Source organism: Panthera leo, chromosome F2 (assembly GCF_018350215.1).
Source record: "Panthera leo isolate Ple1 chromosome F2, P.leo_Ple1_pat1.1, whole genome shotgun sequence".
Taxonomy (NCBI): domain Eukaryota; kingdom Metazoa; phylum Chordata; class Mammalia; order Carnivora; family Felidae; genus Panthera; species Panthera leo.
In genome coordinates this window covers 41061794-41077355 of record NC_056695.1, presented here as the reverse complement: position 1 = coordinate 41077355, position 15562 = coordinate 41061794, and the positions used below count along the sequence as shown (strand labels likewise).

General features: G+C 36.7%; 1 protein-coding gene across 4 annotated transcripts in view; it reads left to right on the top strand.

Moving 5' to 3' along the window:
- LOC122210827 (fibrinogen silencer-binding protein) overlaps nt 1-15562 on the top strand; it is a 94930-nt gene that overhangs the window by 57487 nt on the left and 21881 nt on the right. For all 4 annotated transcript variants that reach the window (XM_042923732.1, XM_042923733.1, XM_042923734.1 and 1 more), the window contains 5 exons: nt 1614-1895; nt 5381-5543; nt 10452-10677; nt 11455-11662; nt 14229-14368. In XM_042923732.1, the coding sequence (XP_042779666.1) occupies nt 1614-1895; nt 5381-5543; nt 10452-10677; nt 11455-11662; nt 14229-14368 (1019 nt within the window). The remainder of the gene's footprint in view (nt 1-1613; nt 1896-5380; nt 5544-10451; nt 10678-11454; nt 11663-14228; nt 14369-15562) is intronic.

Sequence of the window (15562 nt, the reverse complement as noted above, 5' to 3'; positions counted from 1 at the left end):
TGGGTCTTTTGCATTTAGGAACACCAGCTAAGTAATTTCTTCCTATATCAGAGCATTAAAATTAAAAATTGTTCTATCATAAATAATTTAAGAAGATATATTGGCTACTGTTTGGCCCAGACTGTAAGGTTTAGCCCAGTTTTAATAGGGTGAATTGTAGCACTTTATAGCTAATTTAAAAGGGTCCTATCATGTTTTCTAAAATGTGACAATCTTTTATTTCATTTTTAGAGACTTAAAAACATTTATGGTATGCAGTTCTTGCCTCTTGTAATGGCCCAGTAACTACACATTTAATGTAGGCAGGCACAGGAATCAAAGATTCCACCACTCTATGTATCTGGTTAATGAGCTCATTTTGAGCATACTGTGACTGACTTACTCATATTTATATTTCATTAACACCTTGCATATGGCAACACTTAATAAATGTTGAATTAATACTTCAGAGAAGCTTGATATTATAAAATACCCCACTTTTTAATTCAAGAGCTAGAACTTAGACTATCAATGACCTTTTGCCACAAATGCATTTTTACTTTGCTATCTCATGTGGAACAGTAAAGTACTGATTGTGGCAGCAGTTGCTTTTATTGCTAGTTTTCCACATTTCCACTTGTTTCTAAGTGGAAATAGAGATGCCGTGGTATTTCTCTAGTTTATTCACAAGAAAGGAAGGTCCCATATAGCCTACAAAACTCTTCTTGGCTTGATTTTCAACAGACAACAGATGGCAAAACTGTGAGTACAGTAAGTTACGTTTTCTTTTTTTTAAAAAATTTTATTTTATTTTTTAAGAATGTTTATTTTTGAGCGAGCAGGAGTGGGGGAGGGGCAGAGAGAGAGGGGGACAGAGGATCCAAAGCAGGTACTGCACTGACAGCAGTGAGCCCAATGCTGGGCTTGAACTCACGAACTGTGAGATCATGACCTGAGCCGAAGACAGAAGCTTAACCGACTGAGCCACACAGGTGCCCCTAATATTTTAGTTTTTTAAGTAATCTTTACACTTATCGAGGGGCTCAAGCTTACAACCCTGAGATCAAGAGTCTCATGCTCTACTGACTGAGCTAGCTAGGGCACCCTTGGCTATATTTTCTTTAGATTTTTTTTTTTTAACGTTTTTTTATTTTTGAGAGAGAGAGAGAGACAGAAATACAGAGTGTGGGTGGGGAAGGGACAGAGAGAAATGGAGACAGAGAATCCAAAGTAGGCTCCAGGCTCTGAGCTGTCAGCACAGAGCCTCATGCGAGGCTCAAACTCACTAACTGTGAGATCATGACCTGAGCCGAAGTCGGACACTTAACCAACGGAGTCACCCAGGTACCCCAGCCATATTTTCGATAATTAAAAAAGGCCTTGCTTTCTCTAAAGCTTGGCTAATTTTTATAGTTTTATTATTTATTCCTTCTGATTTTTTTAGTGTTTTGTGTTTTTTTTAACCAAAATGATAAAGTATGTTTTCATTCTGCTCCTTGGTTATACAAGGCTGTTTGCATTCAAAGTACAGTTTTCATTCTGTACAGTTATGGGAAGGTGACTATGGTATCACTAATTATGTCATCTTAGAGGGTCAGTAAATTAAATTCACACACTCCCTTCTCAATTTAAAGGCCTTGCATATAAATTCAAAGAGCTTGAAAAGATTGAAGAGGGCCACAGAGTGATGATTGGTGGAAAAGAAGTAGAAGTCATGGGCATAATCTCTCCAGATGATTTCAACAGTGGCAGATGTTTTCAACTTGGAGGAGGAAGCCTTGCTATCTCAAGTTCTTCTCAGGCTGCCAAGAAGTGTTTCTCTAACCCCTTCAAAAGTGTTTGTAAACCAAGTTCAAAGGAAAATAGACCAAACGGTTCCCAAGATTGTAAACCACGTCATGACCCACATGCACAAAGTAAGATGTAAAAAATAATTTGAATATTCTGTTTTTACTGTCAAAAGATATTGGCATGTGAATTTAAAGTTTAAGTTTTGTTTAAAGTTTTCAGGTGAAAGTATATATTATTCTTCAGGTGTACAACTGACATAAGGAATAATGTTGAAGCTATATAACAGTATAGTTTGGGAATCATTTTATAAATAAATGCCTAATTCTAAGAATACAGTAGTGAAGAATACTTGTGTTGAAGGAAAAATATACAAATTGGAGATGTATACACACATACATGTATATGATTTTGAATAATATCTGATATTTCAGCAAGAAGAAATATTAGTCAATGCATGAGTCAGGATTATGTTTATACTTCTCTTTTGACAACTGTATGTTTTGATCACATCCATTAATGTATTAAAATATTGAATGATGAGGTGTCATGTAAATAACTTAAATTTTACTTATAATCATTAAATTTAATGATTTAATTTTAATATTAATGAGTCTAATTTAAAAATAATATTAAAAATAAAACCTCACCTGTTTTTTGATTGTTTACTTAACAGGGATTTCTTCAGTACCTTTTTTTGCAGTGTAAACTGTCATCAGAGATCTTCTCATTTGTTGAGAAGACAGACAAATAAATTTGGATTGTAAAGCAATAGTAGATGTCGAATTTGGGGTATCAAGTAGGTTGCTTTCATAGTAGTGGTAAAATGAAAAGTACATAAAGCAACATAATTAAGTATTTTTTGCAAGTATTCTAGAGATAGAATTTTTGAAATAAAGGGACTGTTGAGATCAGTCTCTTCCCTTTGCATTTGAAGAAAGTAAGGCCCAGAAAGATGAACCGACTTGCCTAAATTCAAAGAACTATTGACATTTTTGGGATAAAACCCCAAATTAAAAATTCCTAGCTCTATATGAGCTTACCTGAGACTTAATTGAAAGAAAGTGGAAGCTTCTGCTTCTGTTTTTTCTTTTATCCAAATATTTTATCTGTCCCACCAGCTCTTTCAATAGGCTTCCTTCTCTTTTATTCTTTCTCTCTGCCTTCCTATTACATAATAGAGGGATGTGGGGAACCAAAAAGAATAATGTGCTTATTTAAAGATCTGAGTTAGAGTCCCATTTTCCCACTGAACTAACTGGTTCTTTGTCCTCTTGGGGCAGTCACTTGTCTCACAAATGGGTATGTCTCCTCAAGTCTACATTGTGGGTTCTAATCACTACCATAAAGACGTAGAGTGTCTGCTATATACCATGTACAATAAATATTTGTTGACTGAATGAAAAATTTTATTGTGATAACATATATATATATATGTGTGTACATGTATGTATGTATGTGTGTGTGTGTATATAATATAATAAAAGCCCTTTGTGTTAATGATTCTCATTTATTTATCTTGCCAAGGGTAGAACTAGGTTGTAGACTTAAAATGAAAGCATGAAAGATTTTGTTAGCATTAAGTTGTGCCTCATTATTGTGAAGATAGAGAGAGGCATCTTAAAATTTGAACTGGTGTCCTGTTATTGTGGTGGTTTAGGTTTTATCTTTCCTGAAGATGGATGCTTTGTTAGTTGACTTAGATCCTATGGTCCTTCTTGCTTGAGTGTATTATCCTCCCCTCTTATCTTTTCTTTTTCCCCTTTGTATTATCCTCACCTGTTCTCTTTTTTCCCCTTTGTGCTTTTCACAAGAGAAAAAATGGGGCCATTTCTTGGTTAGAAATCCACAAGGAATATACTCTTGCTCTGCTACTGGAATATAGAGGAAAGCCAAGAGCTAAGTTTTCCATTTTCACTTACTAATCCTCTGCCTGCCAGGAATTGACCTCAGAAATGGGAGTTCCTTTTAGTTGCTCAGAAATCTAGGAAGATCCACAGAAAACTTTCCTCTGGGTAATCACTAATGGTAGACATGACCAGACTCTCATTCCTGTGACTGCATATTTCTGCATTGCTGGATATTGTTTTAATCTACTAGAACCTATTTTCTTTATCTCCCCTTCTCCTTTCTGTTCTCTTTTTTCTTTTTGTTTATTTAAAAAATCTATTTCATTTTTTTTTAATGTTTGTTTATTTTTGAGACAGAGAGAGATGGAGCATGAACAGGGGAGGGCCAGAGAGAGAGGGAGACACAGAACCCGAGGCAGGCTCCAAGCTCTGAGCTGTCAGCACAGAGCCTGATGCGGGGCTTGAACTCACGGATGGTGAGATCATGACCTGAGCCGAAGCTGGACACCCAACCGACTGAGCCACCCAGGCGCCCCAAAATCTATTTCATTTTTTAACCATGATGCAGACATATAAATATATCCCAAAAATAATTTTGATGAATTTATTACCTGACTTTAGATTAATTGAGACCTGCTTTCTAGTTATATTTGAGTTTGTATTTTTTGGTGATATTTTAATAAATCTTGAACTGTATTAGCATATATCTAAAGAAGTACATTATTATTCAATGGTTGCTTTTATTTGCTGCTTTGCAAAGATAAATGAATTTGACATTCATGAACGTAGTAATTAACTTGAAGGAAATAATGATGGTGAAGTCAATGGAAAATTTGTCATCCTTTCTCAGTTCTTCTGGTTAATAGAAGAAGTAATAGTCATTGTTAGTGTGTACAGAAGTGAAAATAATGGGAGGCTTTATGTTAAATTTGGGGTGCCTTTCCAAAATAAGAAGCTGTGATCATTCGCAAGTGCAACTTGGCAAAATTCCAACCTGTGCTTTTAGTTGGAAATCGTTCTCTTTGCTCTGAATACTGAGCTATTAAATGTGTGGCTTACTGAATACTCTATTAAACAGTAGTGAATTTTAGTGGCTTTTTTTTTTTTAAGTTTATTTAGTTTGTGGGGTCCCTGGGTGGCTAAGTTGGTTAGACATCTGACTTTGGCTCAAGTCATGATCTCATGGTTTGTGGGTTCGAGCCCCGCTCCGGGCTCTGTTCTGACAGCTTGGAACCTGGATCCTGCTTTGGATTTTGTGTCTCCCCGTCTCTGCCCCTTCCATGCTCATGCTCTGCTCTCTGTCTCTCTTTGAGAGAGTGAGAAAGAGAGAGAGAGAGTATATATGAATGAGTGCAAGCAGGGGAGAGGCAGAGAAAGAGAGAGCGAGAATCCCAAGTATGCTCTGAACTGTTAGCATAGAGCCCAATGGCCAGGCTGGAGTTCATAAACCATGAGATCATGACCTGAGCTGAGATTAAGAGTAGTTAGGCACATAACCTGCTGAGCCACCCAGGTGCCCCAATTTCAGTGGTTTTGGAAAGCCCTTTGAAATTCTCTGCCTGAAATCTTACATTGATAAGGCATGAGGTTTTATTTTTTAATTTTCCACTCTTGCTTAGTATCACTGTTACTAAACTTCAACTTTTTTGCCACAAAGGATGGCAAATAGTTCTAAGTTATGAGTAATTAAAGCAAGATAATGTAGTTGCTGACAAAGTGAAATTGCAATACATTAATAGGTAAACTATCATCTTTTTCTTAAGATTCTCTTGTAATGTCACGACCAGACAATAATCACCAGTGGATGTTCAATAAGAACTGTTCTCCTATTGTGGATGTAGTGATAGATCCTTACCTTGTATATCATCTTCGACCACATCAAAAAGAAGGGATCCTATTCCTATATGAATGTGTAATGGGAATGAGGTAGGAAAATAATTTGTTTATTCTGACTTTTGATTTAACCTGTAACATAATGGTTTTCTAGAAAAAGTCTGATAAAATGAGTCTCAGTATATCATGAATTATGCTTAATGTGTGCATTTATTCCAAAAGTGGTTCTTGATGGAATCCCATGTGCCAGATATCTTGCTAGGAGCTGGGCATACAGGAGTCAGGACCATGTGTCCTATCCTTAAGTAGTTTTTAAGGTATTTGAAGAAATAGGTAAATATAGTCAACCTTAATGTGGTACAATAAGAGTTCACTAGTATGAGAAAGGCTTATGAGGGCAAAATTGAAGTAGCTGTTAATTCTGCTTATGAGACTTTTGAAAAAAGATTTTCTTCTTATCTCACTTCTACTTAAAAAAAAAAGGAGTCTTCCCTACTCCCTTTTAATTAATTAATTAATTAATTATTTATTTATTTATTTATTTATTTATTTTGAGAGAGAGAGTGTAAGCAGGGAAGGGGCAGAGAGAGAGGGAGAGAGAAAATCCCAAGCAGGCTCGGTGCTGTCAGTGCACAGCCCTATGCAGATTCAGGGCTTGATTTCATGAACTGTAAGATCATGACCTGAGCAGACATCAAAAATTGTATTCTAAAAAAAGAAAAAGAAGAACTGGATTTTTAGTCATCTGAGTCACCCAGGTACCATCCCCCAAAAAGGAATCTCCCTCATTCCCTTTTAAATGGAGTTTTCTGGTAAAGAACTGTAGCATCCTTTCTTTCTTCTTTTTTTTTTTTTAATGTTTATTTTTAAGACAGAGACAGAGCATGAACGGGGGGGGGGGGGGGGGGGGGGGGGGGGGAGGGGCAGAGAGAGAGGGAGGCACAGAATCGGAAGCAGGCTCCAGGCTCCAAGCCATCAGCCCAGAGCCCGACGCGGGGCTCGAACTTGCGGACCACAAGATTGTGACCTGAGCTGAAGTCGGACACTTAACTGACTGAGCCACCCAGGCGCCCCTGTAGCATCCTTTCTTAAAGATATTTTAGAGGACACACGCACACAAAAGCTTGATAAAGGAAGTAAAAAAGAATCAAAGTAACCTGCTAACATCTTGTTATATTTCTATATGTATTTCCTTTTTGTTTTGCTTTTAATGCATAGGCCCTTGATTTTTAAATTGATTATTTAATAGGGAGTTGCAAATGTAAATTCCCTCACACTCTTTTTTTTTTAAGTTTTTAAATTTTTATTAAAAAAATTTTTTTTAATGTTTATTTATTTTTGAGAGAGAGAGAGACAGAGCATGAACAGAGGAGGGGCAGACACAGAATCGGAAGCAGTCTCCAGGCTCTGAGCTGTCAGCACGGGGCCTGATGGGGGGCTCGAACTCACAAACTGTGAGGTCATGACCTGAGCCAAAGTCGGACACTCAACTGACTGAGCCACCCAGGTGCCCCAATTCCCTCACACTCTTAAGAACCCTTTGCATGATGACAGCTTAAGGAAATGCTATATCCCAGAAACTTTCTAGACTCCTGTTCTTTCTCAAATCTGCTCTTTTCTTTGGAGACCGTATCTCATTTGGCCTGGAAAGCAACTTTAATTTCATCTCTCTCACTTTCTCAGTTTAATCAAACCTCAAATTTTAATTTTGAACTCCTAAATATCCTTTGATTCCAAATCTTTTCTGGCACCACACTGCAGCAGTGCTAGTAATTGACATTACACGATTATGTTTTGTTTGGATTTTTGCAGTGGCATCTAGCTGTTTCTGATGCTCCTCAAATTCACTCTTATTGCCACCAGCTTGATTTTTCTGAAAAACAGTTCTGAAAATGGCATTCCCTTGCTTAACATGCTTCAGACTCTCAGAACTTACAGGAGTGTTACCTGATCTGTAACATGCACTCTGCTTGTGATTTGTGGGATTATTTTAGTTGGACATAGACAAGCCTTGTTTTTTAATTCTGATAGTAGTATATTTAGTTAATGAATTATTAGAAAAAGCAGCATTTAAAATTTTTGGTTTCGTTAATCATGCTTGGACTTTTCAAATAAATCTAAGTACAAAAGGGAGTTGACTTAAAGAAAAATAAATAATAACATATAGTATCACATATATGGCAAAAATTGTGATGGTAGTCACGAAAGACTGATGTTTGGGAGACATTGACTTGCAAGATACAGTCTGAGTTTTCAAGGATATGTATGCTCATCTTTAGTCTCTGGCTATCTTGCCAGGTTCATAGCCTTTGTATTTCCTTGTTTGGAATTCAGTTCAAGCTCCCACTGTGTTGAACTACTTGATTCATATAGTGAAATCTTATTTACCTTTGTTTGACAAGATCCATCTTCTCAGTGAAGACTTCCTGTTCTCTTCCCTCCACTGTGGAAGGATGGATCACTATTTTATCTCTGCCACTCTATATCTCAGCTGGCATTTGGTTTTGCATTGGCAAGTTGTTGATCTAAAATGGTAATAATGGGAGTGCCTGGCTGGCTGGCTCAGTTGGTAAAGCATGCAACTTGATGTCAGGGTTGTGAGTTTGAGCTCCATATTGGGTGTAGAGATTATTTTTAAACAATTAAAGATTTTTAATTAAAATTTTTAAAAATCTTTAATTTAAAAAAAATGTTTATTTTTGAGACAGAGACAGAGTGTGAGCGTGGGAGAGGGGCAGAGAGAGAGGGAGACACAGAATGGGAAGCAGGCTCCAGGGTCTGAGCTGCCAGCACAGAGCCCGACATGAGACTCGAACCCTCGAACCGTGAGATCATGATCTGAGCCGAAGTCGGACGCTTAACCGACCTAGCCGCCCAGGCACCCCCAAAACAAATCTTAAAAAAATAAAATGATAATGACTGTAATTCATGTTTGTGACTTTTTTCTGTACTTTGAAATGGAAAACATATAGTTGAATTTTGGTTATTATTTTTACTAATAAGAAATAGAATGAATTAAACTATAATCAAACTGGGGGCCTCTGGGTGGCCCAGTTGGTTAATATCTGACTCTTGATTTTGGCTCAAGTCATGACCTCATGGTTTGTGAGATTGAGCACTCTCTCCCTCTCTCTCTGCTCCTTTCCTGTTCGCGTGCATGTGCATCTATGCACTCTTTCCCTCTCTCTCAAAATAAATAAAACAATTTAAACTATAATAAAACTCCACTTTTTAAAAATTTTAAGTTCCAGTTAGTTAGCATACAGTGTAATATTAGTTTCAGGTGTACAATTTAGTGATTCAACAATTACATACAACACTCATTGCTCATCACAAGTATACTCTTTAATCCCCATCACCTATTTCACCCATCCCCCACCTTCCTTCCCTCTGTTGACCATCAGTTTATTCTCTGGAGTTAAATCTGTTTCTTGGTTTGTCCCCCTCTCTCTTTTTTCCCCTCTTCTCGTTTGTTTTGTTTCTTAAATTCCACATATGAGTTAAATCAATATCACTCATCATCAGGGAAATACAAATCAAAACTACAATGAGATATTACCTCATACATGTCAGAATGGCTAAAATCAACAACACAAAATAGATGTCAGTGAGGATACAGAGGAAGGAGAACTCTCTTTTTCTAAATTTTTTTTAATGTTTATTTTTGAGAGAGAGAGAGAGAGAAACAGTGCGAAAGGGGAAGAGGCAGAGAGAGGGAGACACAGAATCTAAAGTAAGCTCCAGGCTCCAAGCTGTCAGCACAGAGCCCGATGTTAGGCTCGAACCCACAAAGCATGAGATCACCTGAGCTGAAGTCAGATGTTTAACCAACTGAGCCACCCAGGCACCCCAGAAAGGAGAATCCTCTTACACTGTTGGTGGGAATGCAAACTGGTGCAGGCACTCTGGCAAACAGTATGGAGATTCCTCAAAAAGCTAAAAATTGATCTACCCTATGATCTAGCAATTGCATTACTAGCTATTTACCCAAAGAATACAAAAATACTAATTCAAAGGGATATATGCACCCCAATGCTTATAGCAGCATTATCTACAATAGCCAAATTATGGAAAGAGTCCATTGACTGTGAATGGATAAAGAAGATGTATATATATATATATATATATATATATATATATATATATATACACACACAATGGAATATTAGCCATAAAAAAATGAAATCTTGCCATTTGCAATGACATGGTTGGAACTAGAGTGTTATGATAAGTGAAATAAGTCAGAGAAAGACAAAACCATACTTATTTTGGTACTATCCTTAATTCTTTTGATTTTATAACATGTATATACATATATACGTATATATATACGTATATATGTGAAGAGCTTTAAAAGCTATGAAGTGATATAAACATGCCACTTAATATTCTTTATTATATTTAATTTTAATTTGTATTAACTGAGTAGGTCCGTAGGATAAGTCTATTACTAAGTTACATGTATTAGATCAATATTTAGTGTTTTTTCTTATAGTGCAGGGAGCTATATGATTGAGGAGTTCATTTACTGCTTGAAAATCATAAATACAGCTCAATTGGTCTTTCTGGTTAAGATTATAATATATTTTAAACTTTTTTGATAACTGATGCTGAAACTGATAAAAATTGCTCAACTGTTAGTGATAAGCACAGTTATAGTTATTCAAATGTATATATAAAATTGGGATTCATTTCTAGTTTCTCTAAATATATATGTATGATAATATCATATGATTTAGATTCAACTGTCAAATTTCAGATTTGTTTTAGTAATTTAGTTGATAGTAAATATGTCATGAAAAAAATTACAAATTATCAAAGATGCAAAAGATATGTTGTAAATCAGATGCATGAAATCCTAGAAAAAAGATTTAGAAGGGGGTAGAGTTTGTCCTAATTACAAAACTATCAGTTTCTGATTTTTTGACTAATAAGTGACAGTATTAGGGGCATAAAATATTTAACTATTGTGACTAAAAGAAGTATAATTATTTCTAACAGAGTGAATGGCAGATGTGGAGCTATTCTTGCTGATGAAATGGGTTTAGGGAAAACATTGCAATGTATTTCACTCATCTGGACTCTACAGTGTCAGGGACCCTATGGAGGCAAGCCAGTAATAAAGAAGACACTTATTGTCACACCTGGGAGCTTGGTGAATAATTGGAGGAAAGAATTTCAAAAATGGCTAGGAAGTGAAAGGATCAAGATATTTCCTGTTGATCAGGTAAGAGATTTTTAACACAGTTTAGCCTTGGTCATTTTCTAAATCTCTGTGCTTCTTTTTTTCTTCTTTTTCTTTTGTTTAAAAAAATTTTTTAAATATTTATTTATTTTTGAGAGAGAGAGAGACAGAGACAGAGACAGTGTGAGTGGGCGAGGGGCAGAGAGAGAGGGAGACACAGAATCTGAAGCAGGCTCCAGGCTCTGAGCTGTCAGCACAGAGCCTGATGCAGGGCTCAAACTCACGGACCATGAGATTATGACCTGAGCCAAAGTCGGACGCTTAACTCACTGAGCCACCCAGGCACCCCCTTAATTTTTTTTTAAATGTTTATTTACTTTTGGGAGAAAGAGACAAGTGTGAGCTGGTGAGGAGCACAAAGAGGGAACACAGAATCCAAAGCAGGCTCTAGGCTCTGAGCTGTCAGCACAGATCCTAACCTGGGGCTTGAACCCACTAACTGTGAGATCATGACCTGAGCTTAAGTTGGACGCTTAACCAGCTGAGCCACCCAGGTGCCCCATTATATCTCTGTGCTTTTCAAATCAGCACTGAAGTTTTCACTGTCTATATGGTAGTTTTTCAAGTGTATTGTAACTCTGCAACTCCTTTGCAGAAAAATGGAATCTTGGCTTACAATTTGGTTTTGAATGCACATATTCTAATTAATGTCTGTCAGGAATATGCTGCTTGAATTTGATTTTACAGTTTTAGCCCATGATTTGTTAAATACTGTCTTTTTTTTTTTTTTTTTTTTTTTTTTTTTTTTTTTTTTTTTAGGACCACAAAGTAGAAGAATTCATCAAATCTCCATTTTATTCTGTTCTTATCATCAGTTATGAAATGTTACTTCGTTCCTTGGATCAAATCAAGAATGTTAAATTTGATCTTCTAATCTGTGATGAAGGGCATCGTTTGAAGAATAGTGCCATTAAGACAACTACAGCCCTCATTAGCCTTTCTTGTGAGAAAAGAATAATTCTAACTGGTCAGTGTTTACTTTGGGGAAGACATGATGGAATTTTTGTCTTCTTATCATAAAGGATTTGTAATATGTTGGCATCCAAAGAATTGGTGGTGCTGGATGGAATTCATACTAATAAACCTATGGTAATTAAGTCTTGGTAGGATTCTGAATTTTCAAATCCCTATGTAATTTCCCGCCACTTAGATTTTGGAGTTTTTGAAGAATAAACAATGCTATCATGATAAAGAATGTAGGAGATAGGTCTGCATTGTCTCTTCATGGTTCCTAGGTCTGCTATTTATAGCTGTGCAACTTTGGGCAAGTTATTTAACTTCTCTGTGCCTCAGTTTCCTTATCTGTGAAATAAGGAATAATAATACCATCTACTTTGTAGAGTTATTGTAAAGGTCAAAGGAGTTAATTCATGTAAAGTTATTTAAAGACTACCTGACACATGGTAAATGCCTAATGCCTAAGTATCCATTGTTTATATATGTATATGCTGCATGCATAATTTATTGCTGGCCAAACTTGCTGGCCCAGACTGGAAAGGGGGTGGCCCATATGTAAATACAGGAATCTTTTTCTACTCATTCCTTTTTAGCCTAGACTAGAATCAGGCCTGAATAGCTCAATGTAGCTTTCCTCCCACACCTTATTTTGGCCTTGTGTGGCCTTTCCAATTTCTGGAGAATTATCCTTGTTTGAATGAGAGCCTCCACTCTCTTCTGCATCTTGGTCAATGATTGACTCATAGAGGTAAGTGAAAAATGCCAGAGCCCTTGCCTTAGGGTAATTTCAGGACTGGCTTTATAGCACAATTTATGCTCTGAGGATTGCTATAATTTATCTCAAGCAAGGAGGCCATCCTTGCTTAGTTTCTTCCCCTCCTATTCTCTGATTCTATTATTCTCTTTCTCCTCAGAGCACTCCCTCCATACATGTTGTACAGCCAAATCCCTGTCTCGGGCACTGCTCCTGGAGAACCCAGTCAAAAGACATAAATCCTTTCCTGCAGCTATCATTGGCAAATGGGATCCGACTATCATGAATGGCTTGGATTAGTTAGCCAGGGTTGGATGTCTGGAAGTCAACCACAAGGATCCTTATACCTTTGTTTCCCTTCTTACTTGCTTGCTTTTCTCATTCTGCCTATCTTAAAAAAAATTGTTTTTGATTAAGTAAGCTCTGCCCCCAACATGGGGCTCAAACTCATGACCCCGAGATCAAGAGTTAAATGCTCTACCGACTGAGCCAGCCAGGTGCCCTTGATTCTGCCTTTTTTAGTCATTGTCATGGATATTTATTTAAAAGTTTAACAAAATGCGTACCAACATAAATATCATATTCTATTATGTATCTCAAAATTTAGAACTAGTTAGATGCATTATATAATTAATAAGCATTGATCCTTTGGGTTGACCCATTTAATTTGAGGGGTATGATCATTAAATTCCCTGGCATTGTAAAATTCATGTTATCTATGTTAATGAATAAGTGCATTTTTATATGCCTCTTACATATATTTTTGGACAACATTTTCTAGTCTGTCATTTGAATGTCATCTGAAATTATACTGTAGGACTTTGCTGATTTACATGGGGTTTTTTTTTTGTTTGTTTTTGAGAGAGAGAGTGAGAGAGAGATCGCGCACGCGAGCATGGGTGGGGAAGGGGCCAGAGAGGGAGACACAATCTGAAAGTAGTCTCCAGGCTCTGAGCTGTCAGCACAGAGCCCGATGCGAGTCTCGAACTCATGAACCATGAGATCATGATCTGAGCTGAAGTCAGATGCCTAACCGACTGAGCTACACCCAGGCACCCCTATATGTTTTTTTGATATAATTATTGAAACATGCTAATGTTTCTTTGAAAATTAGTTAGCCAAAAGTTTTTGAGTATGTAATTTATGCAGGGTATATTTGTGTTAACCTTTAAGATTAGTCAAGATCTCAATTTGATCTGAAAACTTTGAAAGGTAATAATTACAGGTGTCATTCACTGAGTATTTACTAAATGTCAGGAACTGTGCTACAACGTGCATACAGTGTCTCTACTTTTTGTTGTAATACCACTGGGAAATTGTTAACTTCCCAGTTTTATAAGTGAAAAAATGCTGAATTTAACTTAAAGAGCTCAAGAATCTTGTCCAGAGTCACACTGTTATAATATTAAGAATCATTAACAGTTATGGAACATTTATTGTGCTTTAGGCACTGTTCTTAGTATATGGATTAACTAATTTGATCCTGACAATCCTAGGAGCTGCTATAATTATCCCCATTTTCTAGAAGTAAACTGAGGTATGTAACTTGCTTAGGATCACTCAGAGAGTAAATGATGCAGGTGGGATTTGATCCCAGGCGAGTCAGACTGCAGAGCCTGGACACAGCCACTATGCTGAAGTTAAAACCAGAGTTAAAAATTTATATGGTTCTTAATATTTTTTGTTCACTTGGAGTTGGCTGCTCTTTCTCATCTCTAAAGCCTTTAGTTTAGCTTTGTTAGGGAAGAGAGTACAAATTTCTACAAATAACCTGTGATTGTAAAACACAAACTTGACCTTTCATCACTTTTGTTTCTCTTAGGTACTCCAGTTCAGAATGATCTTCAAGAATTTTTTGCATTAATTGATTTTGTAAATCCAGGAATATTAGGCTCTTTGTCATCTTATAGAAAAATATATGAAGAACCCATCATTTTATCGAGACAACCTTCTGCTTCTGAGGTATAATTTACGTTAATAAATAGGTTTAAAAAAAAAGACTATGTTCAGGAAAGTCATCCACAACTTGGGCAATATTTTAATTCAGGAAAAATTAAATTAGTGAATTCTTTATTTTTCCATAATCCTTCAACTCTTCCTGCATTCTTTATTTTAGAGAATAATATCACATTAAAAAAATCATAAATAGGCACTTCACAAAGAATTGTAATTGACAGTAAACATATAAAAATATTCATTTTTACTGATATTGACGAAAGTAAACTAAAGTAACCATAAAATAACTTAAAAAAAAAGTTTTATTTATGGAGGTGCCTGGGTGGCTCAGTTGGTTAAGTGACCAACTTTGGCTCAGGTCGTGATCTGTCAGTTTGTGGATTTGTGCCCCACCTTGGGCTCTGTGCCAACAGCTCAGAGCCTGGAGCCTGCTTTGGATTCTGTGCTTCCCTCACCCTCTGCTCCTCTCCCACTCATGCTCTGTCTCTCTGTCTCAAAAATAAAGAAAACATTAAAAAAAATTTTTTTAAATGTTTTATTTACTTATCTTTTAAATGTTTATTTTTGAGAGAGAGGGAGTGCACATGCACACACAAGTGGGGGAGGGGCAAAGAGAGGTGGGGTTGGGGGATCCGAAACAGGTTCCATGCTGACAGCAGAGAGCCTGATGTGGGGCTTCAACTCTGATCCAACTCGGATCATGACCTGAGCCGAAAGTCGTACACTTAATTGACTGAACTACCCAGGCGCCCCAGGATGTTTTATTTATTTTTGAGAGTGCAAAAGTGGGGGAAGGGCAGAGAGAGGAATCCGAAGCAGGCTTTGCGCCAACAGCAGTGAGCCCAATGTGAGGCTTGAACTCACGAACTCATGAGATCATGACCTGAGCCGAAGTTGGATGCTCAACTGACTGAGCCGCCCAGGTGTCTCACTCTTCTATTGGTGTTTTAGTTGGTTCGATTTACATAGTAATAGCAAGTATAGATGAGAGTGCTGTTGTCTATTGGTTGGAATGTAAATTGGTATATAATTGGAGAATAGTTTGGTATTATGTATCAAAAGCTTTAAAATTGTGCATATTTTGTGGTGCGGCAATACCACTTTTAGGAATTTATTATAAAGAAATAATCATACATGTGCTTAAAGATTTACCTCTAAGGGTAGAAAATTCTGAAACTAAAGGAAACAAACTAATTGAAA